Source organism: Salvelinus alpinus, chromosome 29, assembly GCF_045679555.1.
Source record: "Salvelinus alpinus chromosome 29, SLU_Salpinus.1, whole genome shotgun sequence".
Lineage (NCBI taxonomy): Eukaryota > Metazoa > Chordata > Actinopteri > Salmoniformes > Salmonidae > Salvelinus > Salvelinus alpinus.
Window position 1 is genome coordinate 45,344,115 of NC_092114.1, and position 21,169 is coordinate 45,365,283.

Here is a 21,169-nt window from a genome sequence, read left to right on the forward strand (position 1 = left end):
GGCACCTAGACACCTGCCCAGAGGGAAATTACAACCCCTTTCCGTTCCACAACGACCGTGGTCACACCTCTCGGTGGATTTCCTGACGAATCTTCCACCCTCGCGGGGTAACACCACGATCCTAGTCGTTGTGGATCGGTTTTCTAAGTCCTGCTGTCTCCTTCCTTTGCCCGGTCTCCCTACGGCTCTACAGACTGCGGAGGCCCTGTTCACCCACGTATTCCGGCACTACGGGGTGCCTGAGGATATAGTTTCTGATCGGGGTCCCCAATTCACGTCTAAAGTCTGGAGGGCGTTTATGGAGCGCCTGGGGGTCTCGGTCAGCCTTACCTCAGGTTTTCACCCCGAGCGCAACGGGCAGGTGGAAAGAGTCAACCAGGAGGTGGGTAGTTTTCTGTGGTCCTATTGCCAGGACCGGCCGGGGGAGTGGGCGGTGTTTCTCCCCTGGGCAGAGATGGCTCAAAACTCCCTCCGCCACTCCTTCACTAACCTGTCACCTTTTCAGTGTGTGCTAGGTTACCAGCCGGTCCTGGCACCATGGCATCAGAGCCAGATCGAGGCTCCTGCGGTGGATGAATAGTTTCGGCACTCGGAGGAGACATGGGACATTGCCCATGTGCATCTGCAAAGGGCCATCAGGCAGCAGAAGATGAGTGCCGACCGCCACCGCAGTGAGGCCCCGGTGTATGCACCGGGGGATCGGGTCTGGCTCTCGACCCGAAACCTGCCCCTTCACCTGCCCTGCCGGAAGCTGTGTCCGCGGTTTGTGGGGCCATTCAAAGTCCTGAGGAGACTGAACGAGGTTTGCTATAGGTTACAGGTCCCCCCTGATTACCGTATTAACCCCTCGTTCCATGTGTCTCTCCTCAGGCCGGTGGTGGCTGGTCCGCTCCAGCAGTCTGAGGTGCGGGAGGTTCCTCCGCCCCCTCTGGACATCGAGGGGGTCCCGGCGTATACAGTGCGAGCCATTATGGACTCAAGGCATCGGGCAAGAGGCCTTCAGTACCTCGTGGAGTGGGAGCGGTACGGCCCGGAGGAGAGATGCTGGGTACCGGTGGGGGACATCCTGGACCCATCGTTACTCTAGGAATTTCACCGACTCCATCCGGATCGCCCTGCGTCTCATCCCCCGGGTCGTCCCCGAGGCCGGTGTCGGCGCGCTGCTGGAGCCGCGCGTCAAGGGGGGGGTACTGTCACGACTTCCACCGAAGTTGTTCCCTCTCCTTGTTCGGGCGGTGTTCGGTGGTCGACGTCACCGGCTTTCTAGCTGCCACCGATCCATGTTTCATTTTTCCTTTTGTTTTGTCTGTTTACACACCTGGTTCCCATCTCATAATTATGTTCCTTATTTAACCCTCTGGTTTCCCTTTCTGTTTTGTGCGTGATTGTCTTTCGTGTATTCCGGTGTGTTGTATTTTGTGTCCTGTTTTGTCCTTGTTTGGAACGCGATTTTGTTACGTTTTTGGATTGAGTAAATCAGTTATTGTTACTCTTACCTGTGTCCTGCGCCTGACTCCTTCGCTATCTTTTAGATAGACTCTGACAGTCGTGCAATGTGGTAAAAAGGAAAATGCAGTACGTATTGTGCTGTTCTATAGGGTGCGCAAGGATATCCGAGTGAAAAGTATAAATTGTTTGCAGTAACGGTTTTGTTCTAATATCGCAAACGTTCGTGCCAGTTTTAAAGTCCAGTACTAGGCTTAATCTGTGTCTGGGAAACTAGTCCTTCATAAGCCAGCAAATGCTATTCTAATGCTATTTTTTATTGTTATGCGTTGTGATTGTAATAAAACATTTACATGAAATATAGTTTAATTGAGATTGACTGATTATAATGCATGGAGTCTCATTCATTTAGTAGCCTACTAATGACAGCAAAGTATAGATATCCTAATGTATTGATCCAATCGCCTCCCTTCACGTTCTCTTGACATGTGTGAAGTGTCAGCCATTCAGTGCGATTGACAACAAAATACTGAAATCCTAATGTATTGTGTCTTCCTTGTAATCTTATACTATGTTGTCATGAGCAGAAGGGTGGTCCTGAAGCGGATGACCTGATGACGATGCTGGACCAGGACGGAGCTCTGAACGTCATGGAGTACCTTACCCTGATTGTATCCCTTACCTGCATGTGCAACTGCGTCCTGGAAAGGAAAAGGGGTTTGCATTTCATGAAAAGACCTGCCTGCTTCCATCTGCTTTCTACAGTGTATTGCATTAGGCCTACATGTCACACTAATGTCTCATATCTCATTGAGTAAATTGGGTAAATGCCCTCCTCCCTGTGTCCACACGCATGCACGCACGCCCGCCCGCACGCACACATAGACACAAAGGTTTGCATAACTCTACAATAATTATGAGACTGATCCTCAAATACATGCACCCACATGGATTATTTGTCATTAAGTAGCTCAGTTGGTAGTGCATGGTGCTTGCAACGACAGGCTAGTGGGTTTGATTCCTGGGAACACCCGTAGTAAAATGTAGGCGCGCATGACTAAATCGCTTTGGATAAAAGCCTCTGCTAAATGGCGTATATTGTTCGATTATATTAAGATCTCAAGAACGCTGCTAAACAGAGCATAGCATGTGAGATAGTAAACAGGGTGTGTAGGCTATGTGTAGGCCTAAGTATTTACCGTGATATGTTTTATCTTTGCTGCTAATAAATGGGAAAAATACCCAACCAAAGATCCACGTTTGGAAAGCGGTTAGTTTTGTACACGTTTATGAACATTTGCTATCCCGCCTGTGCTATAGACTCCATTGAACTTTTTATTCTGTTTATAAAGCTGTAGCAATTTAAGTAAAATGTTTAAAAAAAATCGAGGTCACTCTTTAGTAACAGGCCGGGTTTATTACGCATGCTCCGACTACTGTAGTCCTCACCCCGACAGAGACAAAAAAACTGAATCGTGGCAGAATTTCCGAGGCTGATGTGATTCGATAAAGGAAGTTTGAGAGACGACTAGGTGGGGAGTAGCCTACCAAGCGCATAATCTGGCAGCATTTGGAATGGTGTGTGTATTTTCATGATCGCTTTCATTTCATTTCGTTACCAAATTCCATTTCTCTCTTCCATTTGGCTTCATTTTTATTTTGCAAAGGTTTTTTTTGAGGGTTGTAGGCTCATGCGCATGCGTCCATTTCCAATAATGCGCAAAACCGATGTCTATTATGGCTATATACGCTAAATTGATCCAGGAGTTATGAATATCTATTTTGCAATAACCTGTTGTTATTGTTATGATAACGGTAGGCCTATCATGTCTAATTCATCGAAGGAGGCACAATCGGATTGAACGCTCACTTCTTCAATGATGGACGCTCTGGTTCGTGTTAGTGTGAGTAACATCTGGTCATGTCAGTGTTTTGTATATGTTTACATGGTTTGTTGTTTCCCCGTTGTAGTCTACTAATAGCCTATTACATTTTATATGCTAATGATGCAGGCAGTAGCCTAAAGCCTAGGCTATCAGAAACAGATCACCATTTATTTTCAGGTGTCTGATTCACCCCCATATGCATCTGTCGGACCCCTCGTATTAGTCTATGTAATAATTTCCAACATTTAACACGGCTCAATGTAACACATTGATCTCTTTTTTTTAATGTGATATAGGCTTGTCTATACACTGTTTTCTAGAAAAGCTATTCCCCTTCCACCCCATTCCTCTATCTTGATTGTGGTCATTAATTCGTTATGATGGCAGAAATAGTCTTCAACCTAGACCAAAAGGAAACATATATTTATGTTTTAAATAACACCATCCTTTACCATACTATTCCCATTAAGCAATATTCTAATTTCCATTGAATTCACCTGCAAATATGTGGATGCCTACCAAATGTATTGAACCACTTATAGGCCTTTTATAGGCGTTAACCTTTTTGGGGAACATTTTTGAGAACTAGGCTATAAGGTGCTCTATCGTGCATATATATTTTTGGGGTGGAGAACAAAAATGCTAAAGAAATGTACACCATATGCCTATTCAAATGCAACATTAGACACACTGGAAACAAATAAAGAAGCCGTGCAAGTAAAATGCTACGCGTTTTGTGCGTGCTCCGGGGATGCGCAGGGACCAGGGATGCTCGTTACCATGGAGACGGGATGCAGGAAAGCGGCGCGGTCTTGCGCTGCAGAGGGGGAGATAAAAAAAAAACTAGGGTACCGAATATTGCACAGCGCAATAGGCTAACCTAGTTAAAAAAATTAAAAAAAATAGAACAATGAGAGACTCTTTTTACGCACTATATTAACAGGAATGAAAAGGGAGTCCTTAAATATTTGCATCTCACAAATCTCCCATGCCACACCTCGTGGCGGGGCAGAAGTAGGCCTACCCTTCTACTATCTCCTCTGGGTGCGTCGCTCAGATTACCATGGAACCTTCATATCATGGCGCCTAGATTCCAGTTGAAGGTAAGAAATAGGCTGTAGAACAACGCGTGTTCTGGAAATCAAACCGGTGACAGACAGACATCGCATTGCAAATCAATTTTCGCTTTAATATGGAATATAGGTCTTATTTGCAAAACTCATTTGTGGGCGTCAATAGATTGTAGCCAGTGTAGCATAGCCTGTCTAGCCTATTGCTAATTTAGTCGCCGGCTGTTTTGAACAGAACAAGAAAGGACAGGATGGAGTTGACATTGGTGAATGACAGCGAGACAAGATCTCTAACCATGTCCTGCTGGTAAATTATAAACGATCTTTCTTTAACCTCCAGGTCTGCATGTTTTTTTATGATGTGATGTGTGTGTGGATTGTTTGGTATTGCTTCATATAATACAAAATTTTTTAACAAGTAGGCTATGTGGTACATTTTCACAACTGTAAGCACAAAAATCCAAACGAAAATGGCTCATGTTTCAAAACTCTAAGCACATTTTAAATTGACTTGAGTACAACAAATTAATTCACAGTCACTTGTTAGCTGCATCAAATCACTCTTTCAAGTTGGATACATATTCAATCGAAGTATCTGCTTTTCAAAATGCAATAGGCCTACTTTTGATATGATGTTCTTGTCATTTGTTAACAATACAATTAACTATCACTTAATCAAACTGCTCAAAACTGTTAACTGCTGAACCAAAATTATGTAGTGTCTAGTTAACGTATATACTGTACACTGAACCAAAAAATAAACACAACATGCAACAATTTAAAATATTTTACTTACATACAAGGAAATCAGTCAATTGAAATAAATTCGTTAGGTGCTAATCTATGGATTTCACATGACTGAGAATACAGATATGCATATGTTGGTCACAGATACATAAAAAAAAGGTAAGGGTGTGGATCAGAAAACCAGTCAGTATCTGGTGGGACCACCATTTGCCTCATGCAGCGCGACACATCTCCTTCACATAGAGCTGGTCAGGCTGTTGATTGTGACCTGTGGAATATTGTCCCACTACTCTTCAATGGCTGTGTGAAGTTGCTGGGTATTGTCAGGAGCTGGAACACGCTGTCGTACACATCGATCCAGAGCATCCCAAACATTCTCAAAGGGTGACATGTCTGGCGAATATGCAGGCTATGGAAGAACTGGGACATTTTCAGCTTCCAGAAATTGTGTACAGATCCTTGAGACACTGGGCCGTGCATTATCATGCTGAAACATGAGGTGATGAATGACAAGACAATGGGCCTCAGGATTTCTTTAAGGTGTCTCTGGCAATTTTAATGCACAATCGATAAAATGCAATTGTGTTCGTTGTCCGTAGCTTATGCCTGCCCATAACATAACCCCACTACCACCATGGGGCACTCTGTTCGCAACGTTGAAACCACTCGCCCACACGGCGCCATACTGCCCGGCAATCTGCCCGGCATAGTTTAAACCGGGATTCATCTGTGAAGTGCACACTTCTCCAGCTTGCCAAGGGTCATTGAAGGTGAGCATCTGCCCACAAGTCGGTTATGACACCGAACTGCAGTCAGGTCAAGACCCCTTGTGAGGACGACGAGTACGCAGATGAGCTTCCCTGAGACGGTTTCTGACAGTTTGTGCAGAAATTCTTTGGTTGTGCAAACCGAAGAACCAAAAAGGGTTCTTCAAAGGGTTATCCTATGGGGACAGCCGAAGAACCCTTTAAGGTTCTAGATGGCAACTTTTTTTGTAAGCGTGTAGTGTACAATGCACTGCTGAAAGATTTGGGTTGTGTATAGCAATATATTCCACTCTCTATCTGAATTTCATTGATGCACTGTAAGCTAATACAGTTTGTCAAGCAGATAGATAGGTGGTACTGCGTCAGTTGACAAGTCACAGAACATGTGATCTTGTACAATGTTGCATGAGGCAGAAAACACTATGCTACGTTTTTAGCAAACTGCTTTACAATACCCCTATTTCTGATGATTTGTCCTACGTATGTACTGTATAAGGATAATAAAACTGTAAGACTCACATATTTCGCAACGTCCTCACAACCTGCCATTGGATACAAAAAAAAAAATGATGCATACCAATTTATAGTCAAATACTTGTATGGACAATTCGATTGGATTAAATGGTAGTTAAAATGACTAAACGGTAAGCCTATCATTATCTGATGTATTGGTGACTAAACCAAATGTGCTCATGGTATTTCATGGAAAACTTAGATTTTTCATGAATGGCTCAGGGGTGAAAGATGTGAGAAACCCCAATGAATGCACAGTCAAAGGTTCTGAACATAAGATAGGGGGCATTACTGTAACGGCGTTCCTCCTCCTCTTCATCCGAAGAGGAGGAGCAGGGATTAAACCAAAATGCAGCGTCTTGATATGACATTATTTATTTAAGTAAAGACGGAAACACGAACTTAACTTGAAACTTAACAAAACAACAAACGGAGTAGACGAACCTGAACATAAGAACTTACATAACACGAAGAACTCACGAACAGGAAAATGACTACACAAAACGACGAACGAACGAACGAAACAGTACCGTATGGTGCAAACAAACACAGACACAGGAGACAACCACCCACGACAAACAAAGTGAAACTACCTACCTTAATATGATTCTCAATCAGAGGAGATGAAAACCACCTGCCTCTAATTGAGAACCATATCAGGTACCCAAAACCAACATAGAAACAGAAAACATAGACTGCCCACCCAAACTCACGTCCTGACCAACTAACACATACAAAACTAACAGAAAACAGGTCAGGAACGTGACAATTACAAGTGTTATCAGTTAAGAGTTTTTTACTTAACATTTTGAAAATGTACCACTTACATCTGAACATTTTTCCAAAGTGATTGAAAAAACCCCTGTAATGTGGGAAATGTATCAATTGATTTAGGCTGTGCTATATTTAAGCAATAAGGCACAATGAGGTGTAGTATATGACCAATATACCACAGCTAAGTGCTGTTCTTAATCACGACGCACGTGGTATATTTCCCATATACCACAAAACGCTGAGGTGGCTTATTACTATTATAAACTGGTTATCAATGTAATTAGAGCAGTAAAAATAAATGTTTTGTCACACCAGTGGTATATGGTCTGATATACCACGGCTGTCAGCCAATCAGCATTCAGGGCTTGAACCCTGAAGTGGATGTGATTAGTTTAGAAAATTCAAAGGGAGGTTGTTATCCTCTTCCTCTCCCCTCTGCATGAGAGCAATCAATATAATGGATATCTGTTAGGTTAAGTGGTTTTCAAAGTAATCCGTCTGATTAAAGTGTGTGTGTGTGTGTGTGTGGGTGTGGGTGTGGGTGTGGGGTGGGTGTGTGTGGGTGTGGGTGTGGGTGTGTGGGTGTGTCTGAGTGAGTGAGTGTGTGTGTGTCTGTGAGTGAGTGAGTGTTTATCTGGGAGTGAGTGAGTGAGTCAGTGTGAGAGTGAGTGTGCCACTGTGAGTGTCAATGTGTGTGTGTGTGCGCTATCAGTATTAATGCATTCCTGCAGCAGTTACACTCTCATAAAAAAAGGGTTCCAAAAGGGTTCTTTGGCTGTCCCCATAGGAGAACCCTTTTGGGTTTTATGTTGAACCCCTCTGTAGAAAAGGTTCGACCTGCAATCAAAAATGGTTCTTCAAAGGGTTCTCCTATGGCGACAGCCGAAGTACCCTTTAAGCTTCTAGATAGCACCTTTTTTTCTAAGAGTGTAGGCTCCTGATGCTGCTACAGTTTACAGGGGGATTTCCTTCATTCACTCACTCACTCATTCGCTCATTCATTCGTTCATTTCCTTCACTCAGAGTAGGAATGCTGATCTAGGATCAGGTCGCCCCTGTCCATGTAATCTTACTCATTATGATCTAAAAAGTTAAACAGCTAGAATCTAGCCGCTAGCTGTTTTAGCCAGAGCTTTATGTCTCTGACCTCTGCCAAGGGCAACCACAGAAGCAACACACCTAGTCTTGGACCTATCAGTGTCCACTGTGTAGCTCTAAGGGACACGCTATCTTCAGCATTACAAATGCATTTCCTCCATTCATCCTTCCGATCTAGGTCTGTATTCATAAAACGTCTCAGAGTAGGAGTGCTGGTCTTGGATCAGGTCCCACTGTCCATATAGATCTTATTGATTATGCTCTAAAAAGGCAAAACTGATCTTAGATCAGCACTTCTGCAGGAAACTTTATGAATACACCCAGGTATGGTGTGTGTGACAGCAGGGAGCACCAGTCTATACAGCAGAGGTGTGTGGAATGAACTCATCGGGACCAGGGGTCACACACACACACACAAACTCACACACACACACACACACACACACACACACACACACACACACACACACACACACACACACACACACACACTCCGGATCAGGCGTGTGCAGGAATTACAAAACGTCTGCTCCTCCTTCCTTATTGATATTTAACGAGTCTCACACTGTTTTGACAGCCCATTGAGGACAGCTATTTATAAAGCCCGCTGTCATAATGTCACATGTTAACACTTAGCTAGAGAAATCTCTGCCCTCTCTCACGCTACGGCTGCATCCCAAATGGCACTCTATTGTCTATATCCGGGGTATTCGACTCTTACCCTACGAAGTCCGGAACCTGCTGGTTTTCTGTTCTACCTGATAATGAATTACACTCACCTGGTGTCCCAGGTCGAAATCAGTCCCTGATTATAGTTGAACAATGAAAAAACGCTGTGGAATTGGCTTCGAGGCCCAGAGTTCAGTTTGATGGCCCTATATAGTGCATTCTTTTTTTTACCAAGGCCCATAGGGCTCTTGTCAAAGTTAGTGCACTATATAGGGAATAGGGTGTCATTTGGGATGCCAGCCTACCTCTCCTCCTTCAGCCTCTCTGTATCTCAGCCTCTCTGTATCTCAGCTTCTCTGTATCTCAGCCTCTCTGTATCTCACTCAGTTTACCGAGACCGTTCATCTCCTGTGCTCTTTGTTCTCGTGACTTGCGTGTTTATGGATCTTGAGTGCTGCGGTTTGTTGTAGTTGGTGGTACAGGTCTTTCTTTTATTTCTGTAACTCTCTTAAATATTCTTCATGTCATTCCTCTGTTTCTGTCCCGTACATACTTCGGTCTCTTTTCCAAAAAATGTATTATAAATTCATCCCCGGACCCCCTCTTTTTTTTGTCTTGGTGGGTTCATTTTAGTTCAATGAATTACAGTAATTCCCTTGAATATCAAGGTAGTAGAGACTCCCCATTCACATTACATTTAGGTAATTTAGCAAACACTCTTATCCAGAGCGACTTACAGTAGTGGCCCACAACCCTGACCTTGCAAGCACCATGCTCTACCAACTGAGCGACATGGGGAAACCTTAGGTCTGTCTATCTGCTGTACCTGTGTGATTCATCGACTCTCTACCTCTCCCTCCTCCCCAGTCTAACATGAAGAGCATGGAGCGCGAGCTGCATTGCCCGGTGTGTAAGGAGATCGTCAAGCAGCCTGTGGTCCTGCCATGTCAGCACAGCGTCTGTCTGATGTGTGCCTCCGAGGTCCTGGTTCAAAATGGCTACCCTCCTCCGGAGCTGCCGCCCGAGCCCAACTCTCCTGCCTCCACCCCCAACACCCGCTCTCCCCACCAGACACGCAGGCCCATGCCCAGCAAGGCCGACCATCGACCCATTGACCGCGTGCTACGTTCAGGTAATGTTTGTGTGTGAGTGTGTGCACGTGAGAGAGAGTGTGTGTGTGTCTTTAGATTCAATGTCGAATGTGACGATCAATAGGACTAGTCTGGGGATGCGATGGGAATACACACATCCTCCTCTGATTCTTTTTTTACTCTATTCTCCTCCACCCTTTACCCATCCCCTCTCCCACCCTGTATCCAGGATTTGGGACCTATCTGTCGCCGGGGCGACGGCGTAAGGAACCACCCCATGCAATGTTATTTCCATGCCCATCCTGTGGGAGGGAGGTAGACCTGGGAGAGAAGGGCTTGACTGACTGCCTGCGTAACCTCACCTTGGAGCGCATCGTAGAGAGGTAACACACACGCACGTATGCACAATCATATGGAGTGGAGGTGTCGGTTCATGGTCTTGTGAGCCCTTACGTGAAAAATCGAGAATTTCACGTGATCCCGTGTGATCTTATGTGAAGTTAATGTGATGACATGTAAAGCAACATGCAAAACACATGATCACATTTGGTGTTCCGAAATGACGTTTTCACACGATTTTCTGAATTTTCTGTGAAATCGTGGTTTTTCTGTAAGGGAGGACGTAGCCCTCTCTGCCTGCAAAATCAGTGTCGCCATCGGGAAGCAATTTCTGTTTAAGATTTTTGTTTCCTAAGAGGTTCAGATCTCACATTTACATTTGAGTCATTTAGCAGACACTCTTATCCAGAGCAACTTACAGGAGCAGTTAGGGTGACGTGCCTTGCTCAAGGGCACCTCAACAGTTTTTTCACCTATTCGGGGATTTGAACCAGTGACCTTTCGGTTTTTGGCCTAACCTCTTAACTGCTAGGCTACCTGCTGCCCCTGACACACACACACGCACATGCACGTGCACAAACACACTCACACAAAGATACATATAAAAACAGCATTCACACAGTGTTGTGGTCGGTTGTTACATGCCTATATGCTGCAGGGTAGGCTATAGTGTAACATTTCAATTAGTAGCAGCTTTAGCCCCTTAAATAGTGAGTGAGGGAAAGTGTCCAAGTCCTGCGTCCCAAATGGCACCCTGCTAAAAAGAGCCGACCCTGGTCAAATGTAGTGCACTATATAGTGGGAATAGGGTGCCAAGTGCTGACTCTTGTTAATCTGCGTGAAGCTGTGCTAGAGAGGAAACTAGCAGATCTCCCAAGCTAGCAGAGCTCCTGCAACCCACTGCAGCATACACACACTGCACTTCCACTGGACTACTGCAGTGTAACTGCAAACAACTTATTTTCCCCCTGTACAGTAATCTCTTTATGATATTTATCACCATGTCTACCCATCCACTCTCTCTCTGTCTTGGCACCGTTTTCTCCTTCCACCGTATTTTTTTTTGTCTCTCTTTTTTCCACCTCTTTTCGCCCTCACTCACCCCCTTTCTACTACTATCCAGCCCTAATTCGCCCAATGCTCTCTCTTTCTCTCCCCTACCCTCCTACCTTTAATCATTCCCCTCTCCTACCCCCCACTCCCTCTCTCCCCTCCTCCTCTCAGGTACAGACACACAGTGAGCCTGGGCAGTGTGGCTGTGATGTGTCAGTTCTGCAAGCCTCCCCAGTCCCTGGAGGCCACCAAGGGCTGCGCCGACTGCCGAGCCAGCTTCTGTAACGAGTGTTTCAAGCTCTACCACCCCTGGGGGACGCCGCGCGCCCAGCACGAACACGTCCAGCCCACCCTCAACTTCAGGCCCAAGGTGAGGCCTGCCTCTCTCTCATCCCTCTCTGTCCTCTCTCATCCCTCTCTGTCCTCTCTCATCCCTCTCTTCTCTCCTCTCTCTCTCATCCCTCTTGCCTCTCCTCCTCCAGGTTCTGTCGTGTCCTGAGCATGACCAGGAGCGTCTGCACTTCTACTGTAGGACGTGCCAGCGGTTGCTGTGCCCTCTCTGCAAGCTGCGCCGCGTACACGCCGGGCACAAAGTGGCGCCAGTCGCCCAGGCCTACCAGACTCTCAAGGTGGGCATCTGGGTGTAATAGCTTAATTGGTTATAGCATGGTTCCTGCATTGGCCTTATGCTGTACAATATACTGAATAATGTATGTAATTCTTTTTAGCTGCTTTGCATAAGAGTACCTGCTAAATGGCAATATTTGCTATACTCAGTGGCATTAGTGGATATCACACGCAATGGAGATTGGCCATCAATGGTTGGTGGTTAGTTGAGTAGTACAGTGTATGACAGAAAAGGGGTAAGAGTAGCCATTGAGCTGTGGGTTTGTAGGGTAGGGTATTACAGAGCTACTGTTGTGCATTAGGATTTAAGTCTGGTCTGGGCGTTAAACTCTTTGTTTGCTGTCATTGTTTATTTGTCAGGACAAGATTACCAAGGAGATGAACTACGTTCTGGCCAACCAAGAGACGGTGCTGGGCCAGATCACACAGCTGGAGAGTGCCATCACTCAGACAGAGGTGACTAAATAACACTGCAGTCTGCAGAGATCCAGAAATAACCCACCAGAGGAATATACTACATAGCAGGATCAATGAGTTAGCCAGCTAACTTTGATAAAGAGCCAGCAATAACTATAGATTTTCTGGTTTGTGAAGAAAGTCCAACTTAGATATGTGTTTTTGGTTGTTGAGTCAATAAGACCATGGCCATTTCAAGTTATTTCAGAATATTTAGGCAAATTAGGATCATTGATCCTACTGACCACACCACGATGGACAACATTGTTTACCACAGTAAACATCATATGCTACTGTATACTGTATATAAAATATCTTGCTCTATGGTCCTAACCTGTGTGTTGCTGTGTAATACATAATCTCTGTGGTCCACCTAACCTCCCTGTGTGTTGCTGTCTGACTGTTGAACAGCGTAGCCAGTGTTAATCACAGAATGAAAGAGAACACAACTCTAGAATAATATAGATTCATAGACAGTATATCTCTATGGTCCTAACCTCCCTGTGTGTTGCTGTCTGTCCCCAGGCGAACAGCGTAGCGGCACGGGAGCAGCTGTCTCAGAGCGTGAGGGACCTGACTGCCCTCCTCGCCGAGCGCCACGCCTCATTGACCGAGGCCCTGGAGAGGGCGAGGCAGAAGCGGGGTGAGGCGTTGGCGGGCCAGGTGGCGGAGAGGCGGAGCCTGCTGGAGCATGCAGGTCTCATGGCGTTGTCCCAGGAGCTGCTGAAGGAGACGGACCCGCCCTGCTTCGTCCAGGCAGCGCGCCAGACACACAGCAGGTACACACAATAGGTCTGACTGTCTGGACAGCGGACAGCGTGGCAACTTATACAAATAGCACCCTATTGTTATACAAATAACACCCTATTCCACATAGGGCTCTGGTCAAAAGTAGTGCACTGTAGGGAATAGGGTGCTATTTGGGATGCATACCCCAGGGCTCTTTAACTTCCTAGTTTTGTTTGTTTGTTTCTCTGTTCTTCTTGTTCTGTGTCTCCTCCCACTCCTTCTATCAATGTCTATTGTCTATGCTTCTTTCCCTTTTTCGTGTGTTTTCGCTGCTCATCCCACATCCCCAGCAAAATAACACATGGACACATTATACCTGTTAGATCAAAAAATAACATGGCATTGTTTTAGTGATGTTCTTTGTAAACTCAGCAAAAAAAGAAACGTCCTCTCACTGTCAACTGCGTATATTTTCAGCAAACTTGACGTGTAAATATTTGTATGAACATAACAAGGTTCAACACCTGAGACACAACTGATTGGCTCAAACACATGAAGGCACACCTGTTAATTGAAATACATTCCAGGTGACTACCTCATGAAGCTGGTTGAGAGAATGCCAAGAGTGTGCAAAGCTGTCATCAAGGCAAAGGGTGGCTACTTTGAAGAATCTCAAATATAAAATATATTTTGATTTGTTTAACACTTTTTGGTTACTACATGATTCCATGTGTTATTTCATAGTTTTGATGTCTTCACTATTATTCTACAATGTAGAAAATAGTATAAATAAATAAAAACCCTTGAATGAGTAGGTGTTCTACAACTTTTCTACAACTACAACTTTTGATGTTACAGAAATACTGCCCATCTCTGTGCGTGTTACCCTAATGATAAAATTGTAATGTCTGCAAAGTGCATTCCTCCCTCCCCCGACTTGTTGTATGTCTCGTCTACTCCCAAACAATTCATCTAAATGTCTCTCCCTTTCTCTCTCTCCCTCCCTCCATCTCGCCCTCGCTCTCTCCAAGGTTATCCACGTCCATCGAGGGGCTGCAGTGTTTCTCTCTGGCCGCTGATCCCTCCTTCAGACACTTCCAGCTGGACGTCTCCAAAGAGCTCAAACTCCTCACAGACCTGCAGTTCATCCAGGGTGAGACAGAGGAGGAGAGGAAGATGAAGGAGGGGATAGGGGGCTAGGGAGGAGTAGCGGGACAGAGTCCACCAGAGAGAGATGATAAGAGGAGGATAAAGGAGGTGGCTGGGGAGGCATAGAGGGATAGTCAGCCAGAGGTAGAGGAGGAGAGGAGGATAAAGGAGGTGGCTGGGGAGGCATAGAGGGATAGTCAGCCAGAGAGAGAGGAGGAGAGGAAGATGGTGGGATCTAGGGGGGCATGGAGGGATAGAGTCAGCCAGAGAGAGAGGAGGAGAGGAAGATGAAGGTGGGGTCTAGGGGGGCATGGAGGGATAGTCAGCCAGAGAGAGAGGAGGAGAGGAGGATGAAGGTGGGGTCTAGTGGGGCATAGAGGGATAGTCAGCCAGAGAGAGAGGAGGAGAGGAGGATGAAGGTGGGGTCTAGTGGGGCATAGAGGGATAGTCAGCCAGAGAGAGAGGAGGAGAGGAGGATGAAGGTGGGGTCTAGAGGGGCATGGAGGGATAGAGTCAGCCAGAGAGAGAGGAGGAGAGGAAGATGAAGGTGGGGTCTAGAGGGGCATGGAGGGATAGAGTCAGCCAGAGAGAGAGGAGGAGAGGAAGATGAAGGTGGGGTCTAGGGGCGCATGGAGGGATAGAGTCAGCCAGAGAGGAGGAGAGGAAGATGAAGGTGGGGTCTAGTGGGGCATGGAGGGATAGTCAGCCAGAGAGAGAGGAGGAGAGGAGGATAACGAAGGGTGATATGAAGGTGAAGTAGGACAGAGTCAGCCAGAGAGGGTTAAGGCAACATCATCTCGCTGAGTCTACCTTTAATTATGTCATATTACTGCATCTTCAACTATGTATTTCACGGTAAGGTCTACGTATTCGGTGCATGTGACAAATAAAGTTTGATTTGATTTGTTTACAAACTGTAATGAACATCTGGTAGTATTGCATATGTTATCAAGCCAGAGAGAATTGTATGTTTGTGAATCTAACATCTGACTGACAGCTGTAATCTTTTCTCCCATCAGCCCCTCTGGCCCCTGTCATTGACACCCAAAAGACCCTGGCCTATGACCAGCTTTTTCTGTGTTGGCGGCTGCCTCAGGAATCCGCTCCCGCCTGGCACTTCTCTGTGGAGTTCCGTCGCCGTGGTGTGGTGCCAGGAGGCGGGGCCAGAGGTGGTATCCAAGGACGATTGGCTGCGGCCCGCTGGGGCTGGCAGCGGCTGGAGGAAGTGGGCGGGACCAGTGCTGTGATTGACAGGTTGGAGATGGACAGTGTGTATGTGTTGAGGGTGAGAGGCTGCAACAAGGCCGGCTTCGGGGAGTACAGTGAGGAGGTGTACCTACACACACCGCCAGCACCAGGTGAGGTCTATACACGGTTCTAAAGGCACACACACACTATACACACACAAACACACACACTTGGCCTCATTATAAGTCTTGGTATAGCTGATATGCATCAGAACCGTATCCATGGAGAGCATCTTAATGACAAATGTCTCTCTTTTTCTGCCCATTCCCATCCTTCTCTCTGCCCATACCATCCATCTCTCCTCCCATCCCTCTCTTTACCCATCCCATCTCTCTATCCAACCCATCCTCTTTACACTTTCTCTTCACATCTCTCCTCATCTCACTCATTCCGCTCCTAGGTCCAATCTCCCAATCCACATTTCTCCCTCTGCCTGTTAGTGTGAGCATCTACACCCTTTCTCCTTTTTCCCTCTTGTTGCTTCGCACATATCTCTACCTCTTTTACATTTATACCATGCATCTCTTGTTCTCCCAGCCACCCTCTTTCTACCTCTCTCCCATAATGAAATCTCAGAGTGTGTTGATGAGGTTTGCTGTTTGTTAAGACCTGAGGCTTAACAAATCGATTTGGTTGGTTGAGATCCATGCTAATGGGTCTGAGAAGTCCTGAGTGGTCAATGTATCCCTCGTCTCCCCTGGTAAATTATTCTATATTTCCCTCAGGAATATTAATCCCCAAAATTATCCCAGTTTAGGAAAGATGCATCCCCTTCTCCTACTGCTCTTTTGACTGACCTTTTGCTTTGAATGTTTTCTATCAGTTTCCAGTTTGTTGATGAAGGACAGTTTGACTCCCTCTCTATTAGTCCTTGTCTCCTCTCCTCATTCCAGAGGAGTTGCATGTTGTCTATACCTCTCCTCCTCTCTTAACCCTCTCAGTTCTTTCCTTGCCCTGATTCTAAGTCTTACTACTCCTCTATCCCTGTATTTACCTCCTTTGTACCCTTATCTTCTACCTCTCTCCTATTTCACTTCTTTACTCCATCCCATCAAAACCCTCCCCTTCCCACTTCTCTCTTTCCTAAAAATGCACTCCTCCTTCCACCCTCTCTCCCTCCATCTCCCTCTCCTCCTGCCTCCCTCCATCTCACTCTCCTCCCCTGCCTTCCTCTCTCAGTGTTAAATTTTTACCTGGACTCTCGCTGGGGTCTCCATGCCGACCGGCTGGTGGTGAGTAAGGAGCAGCGCTGCGCCCGGAGCGTCCCCGGTCTGTCCCTGCTGCAGGCCGCCGACCTAGCGCTCACTTCCTGTCACCTGACTGCAGACCTGCTGGTGGGCGATGTGGCCATCACCCAGGGCAGGCACTACTGGGCATGCTCAGTGGAGCCCGGCTCCTATCTGGTCAAGGCAAGTGGAACGGCTGGAAAGAGAGTTTTGCCCAATCCCATATCGTCCCCAAAGCCCCGTGCCCTATTCAGCTGTGGAGATCTGAGAGGATTTGACAGGTGAAATCCATTTGGTAATAACTCCACCTTGCCCTCTGATAGGCTAGGTGGACGTTTACTTTACACCAATCAAATCCTCTCAGATCTCCGCTACTGCGTAGGGTTTAAAGAGCAATTTGGGATTGGCCCTTACTGTACTGTAGATGGTGTGGTGTATTTTGTATGGTTTTTGTAGGCTATATACAAAAATGTGTATGAAAATGAATGTGTGATCATATGTGTTTTTGCATGTTGACCTCTTGGGTAATAATGTACTCTGGGCTCTGAAATTATTGGCACCCTTGATAAAGATGAGCAACAAATAAATAATACAAAATACTGAGCTATATTTATGCAAAACAAATATGAAAAGAATCATATTGTATGATAATATTATTGCTCAGAGAAAGAAACTCATATTTTTTTCTCAAAAAGATAGGGGTCAAAATTATTGCCGCCCCATTTTCAATACCTTTCAATAACTCACCTTGCAAGTTATTTAAATAAAATATTTTATGAGATTGGAGAACACACTGGAAGGGATTCTAAACCATTCGTCCATACAGAATTCTTGATATCCTTCGTCAGTGCTTATGGACTGCCCTATTCAATTCAAACCACAGGTTTTCAATGGGGTTCAAGTCCGGAGACATGGCCATTGAAAAATGTCGATTTTGTGGAAATTTACCAGTTGTGGATATTGATGTGTGCTTGGGGTTATTGTCTTTCTGGAAGATCCACTTGCAGACAATTTTTCAGCCTCATGGCAGAAGTAACCATTTTTCCCCCCTAAAATGTTCTGGTACTGTGTAAAGTTCATGATGCCGTTGATCTTAACAAGGGCCCCAGGACCAGTGGAAGCAAAATAACCCCATAACATCAAAGATCCACCACCATATTTTACAGTAGATATGGGGTTCTTTTCTGATTATGGTTACTTATTTTTCGACGACAAACCCACCACTGGTGTGCGTGGCCAAAGATCTCTATTTTCATGTCATCCAACAAATGTAAATGTCTGGAGTTTGCTAAACGGCATTGGCACTTTGATTGGAACCGGTGCTATGGTCAGATTAAATGAAAATAGAGCTGTTTTACCACACACACCAGTGGTGGGTTTGCCGTCAAAATAATGATGACAAAAACAACATTTTAAATGGAGAAAAAAATATATTACTTTTTTACTTATTACTTTCTATTTATTTCTATTAGTATTGTATTAGTATAAAATAATGTAATTTAAAAATATTCTGGAGCATACAATATAGCTCAGTATTTGTATTATTTATTTTATACGGTCTTTTTTGCTCATCTTTATCAAGGGTGCCAATCATTTTAGACCCCATTGTATGTTGCTGCCCGTTTTCAGTGCCTCTCTCTATCTGTTCCACAGGTGGGGGTGGGCCTAGAGGCCAAACTACAGGAGTGGTTTCACCTTCCCCAAGACATGGCCAGTCCCCGGTGAGTGGTGCTGGAGGTTAAGGCTGTAAAGTGCATGGAGGACAGGAAGTAGTCAATGGAAAATATGTTGAGGAGAGACTGACCTACATCAGGGCTTGTATTCAAAAAATGTCTCAAAGTAGGAGTGCTGGTCTAGGATCAGTATTGCCTTTTACAGCGTAATGAATAAGATTACATGGACAGGGGGACATGAAGATCAGCCTTCCTACTCTGAGATGCTTTATGAAAACGGGCCTTAGTTGTGTGTGTGTGTATGTATGACTCATCTCTCTCTCTCTCTCTCTAGCTATGACCCAGACAGTGGTCATGACAGTGGGGCGGAGGATTCCCTGGACTCCCCTCCCCCCTTCTCCTTCCTCACCATGGGGATGGGCAAGATCTTCCTGCCCCACGGTCCCAACCATCATAACAACCATGGTTGCCCCGCCAACGGCACCAGCCCTCGCCGCAGCCCCACCATCTCCAACGGAAACATCCCCGCCTCCTCGCCTACGGGCCTCACCTACCCCCTGCCTCCCAGGCTCGGGGTGTGCCTTGATTTCGAGAAGTGTCGCGTCACTTTCTACGATGCCCACTCGCTCCGTCCACTGTGGGAAGGGCCTGTCGATTGCTCCGGCCCCGTTTGCCCGGCTTTCTGTTTTATTGGCGGAGGGGCGCTGCAGTTACAGGAGCTTGTGGCCAATCGGATGGCAGACCAGACTCCAGTCAGGAGGGTCACCATCCAATCACGTGTCACTAATCTGAATAACTAGGCCAGTTTCAATCTGAAACCACGGCATAGCGCGCTTGACATTTAAAGGTAATTTCCAATTGTGACAACATCTGCAACGTTTACCTTGAATGCGATCTCCGCAAATGCGGTAACATTGCCTTTAAAACGCGCATCAAACATCTGAGGTGATTGATTGGACATAGAATGTAAAGTTAATTGTAAGCTATTTACTTGGCCGGAGCAAAAAGTTAGTAACCTCAGAGATTGTTTTGTATTTCATTTGTATAAGAAAACTTGTTTTTATTGCAACCAATATGCAAATGTGTTTAACTTTACTACATAATTTTTTGGGTGTGCACATTTTATTTAGTCAGAAATACTAAATTGCTTAAGTAGGGGCTGTCAAATTACACACACAGCAATTATGTAATGTCTCATTATATCTTTGACACTTGCGCTATTAACCACACTATACTGTATATATTTACAGTATATATGTTTATATTTACGCAAGAACATATATAGTTTAGAAACACTCTTTCTCGGTCATGTTATGTCTGGGTGTTCATCTATGTCAGGGGTATTCAAATCTTACCCTACAAGGTCAGGACTACTGTTGGTTCCCGTTCTACCTGATAATTAATTCCACCTACCTGGTGTCCCTGGTGGAACTGGCTTTGAGGTCCAGATTTGAATTTGAAATATCTATGTTTTTTGATACTTCATGTAACAGGTTCCCCTTCACTGTGTACTAACACTTTTTACACATCTACGTCTGTGCATCTCCAATGGTAAAAAGTCCTGACTGTTAGTGAAATCTTCCCACTCACTCCATCACAACCCCAACCAAAGTGATTTCTCTGGACTAAATATTGTTGTAATTGAGTAGACAGTAGATTTAGTTAGGAGGATAACATGAACATGAGGCAACACTGTAATGAGGAACTGAATGATACTGCTTCGGCTTCAGCCACCTTTATCACTTGCTTCTTGATTAATACGTTTGTGCATTGATTGTTTTTCCAATGTTTAACTTCTGCAGTGTGTGCGTGCGTGCGTGCGTGCGTGCGTGTGTGTATGTGTAGGAGAAGGAGCGAGAATGCAGTAATTAACTTGTCTGATAATCATATTGATCACCATTGGCTAATGATACTTTTGGCTTTTAGGGAATATTTTGGATTATTTCAAAGTGGGCTTGATTGTAATAATGAGCAGTGCTCCTTATGAATGATAAGCTTTCTGGAAATGTAGGTTGTATCCTTAATGGCACCCGATTCCCTATATCGTGCACTACTTTCGACCAACTCGATTCTTGGTCAAAAGTGGGACGCAGACGAAATGTAGACTTCTCCTGCTGGCAGAATGTTTGTAAAAATAAAAAACATAGACCAACAATTAACGCTAAATAAACACAAATTCTGAAAATAAGAAAAACCTGTCCTCCTTATTGTTATGGGTGGTGGTAGAAGTAGTAGTCAAACCAGCTTCAGTTCATTGTCCTTTGCATCTGTATGTGTCACATTTTCTGAGTACTTTCATGTCAAAACAGACTCTAGCCATTCACTTTTTATTTAACATATAACATTTTATTTAACCTATTTTGTGAAGGAAACCTAAAAACTGCATAGGGGTGACTACTGCAAGTGTTTTGACCAATGATGTACAGTACCAGTCAAAAGTTTGGAAACACCTACTCATTCCATGGTTTTTCTTTATTGGTAATATTTTCTAGACTGTAGAATAAGAGTGAAGACATCAAAACTATGAAATAACACATATGAAATCATATAGTAACCAAAGTGTTAAACAAATCTAAATATATTTTATATTTGAGATCAGATGCATTAG

General features: G+C 45.0%; 1 protein-coding gene across 6 annotated transcripts; it reads left to right on the forward strand.

The window, feature by feature from the left end:
* Positions 1 to 2,800: 2,800 nt before the first annotated feature.
* On the forward strand, positions 2,801 to 20,755 carry LOC139559080 (tripartite motif-containing protein 46-like). 6 transcript variants are annotated; one of them, XM_071374763.1, is made up of 13 exons: positions 2,801 to 3,350; positions 4,638 to 4,709; positions 9,838 to 10,102; positions 10,291 to 10,444; positions 11,625 to 11,823; positions 11,936 to 12,082; positions 12,441 to 12,536; positions 13,062 to 13,315; positions 14,297 to 14,418; positions 15,434 to 15,772; positions 16,842 to 17,071; positions 18,542 to 18,609; positions 18,896 to 20,755. In XM_071374763.1, exons 3-13 carry the CDS (start codon positions 9,844 to 9,846, stop codon positions 19,359 to 19,361), a joined length of 2,334 nt encoding a protein of 777 aa, XP_071230864.1. In that variant the 5' UTR covers positions 2,801 to 3,350; positions 4,638 to 4,709; positions 9,838 to 9,843; the 3' UTR covers positions 19,362 to 20,755. The 6 variants fall into 6 exon arrangements, with proteins under 6 accessions (XP_071230864.1, XP_071230859.1, XP_071230860.1 ...); XM_071374758.1 differs by lacking the exon at positions 4,638 to 4,709 and having other exon boundaries at positions 2,801 to 3,024; positions 3,266 to 3,350; XM_071374759.1 differs by lacking the exon at positions 4,638 to 4,709.
* Positions 20,756 to 21,169: the final 414 nt, after the last annotated feature.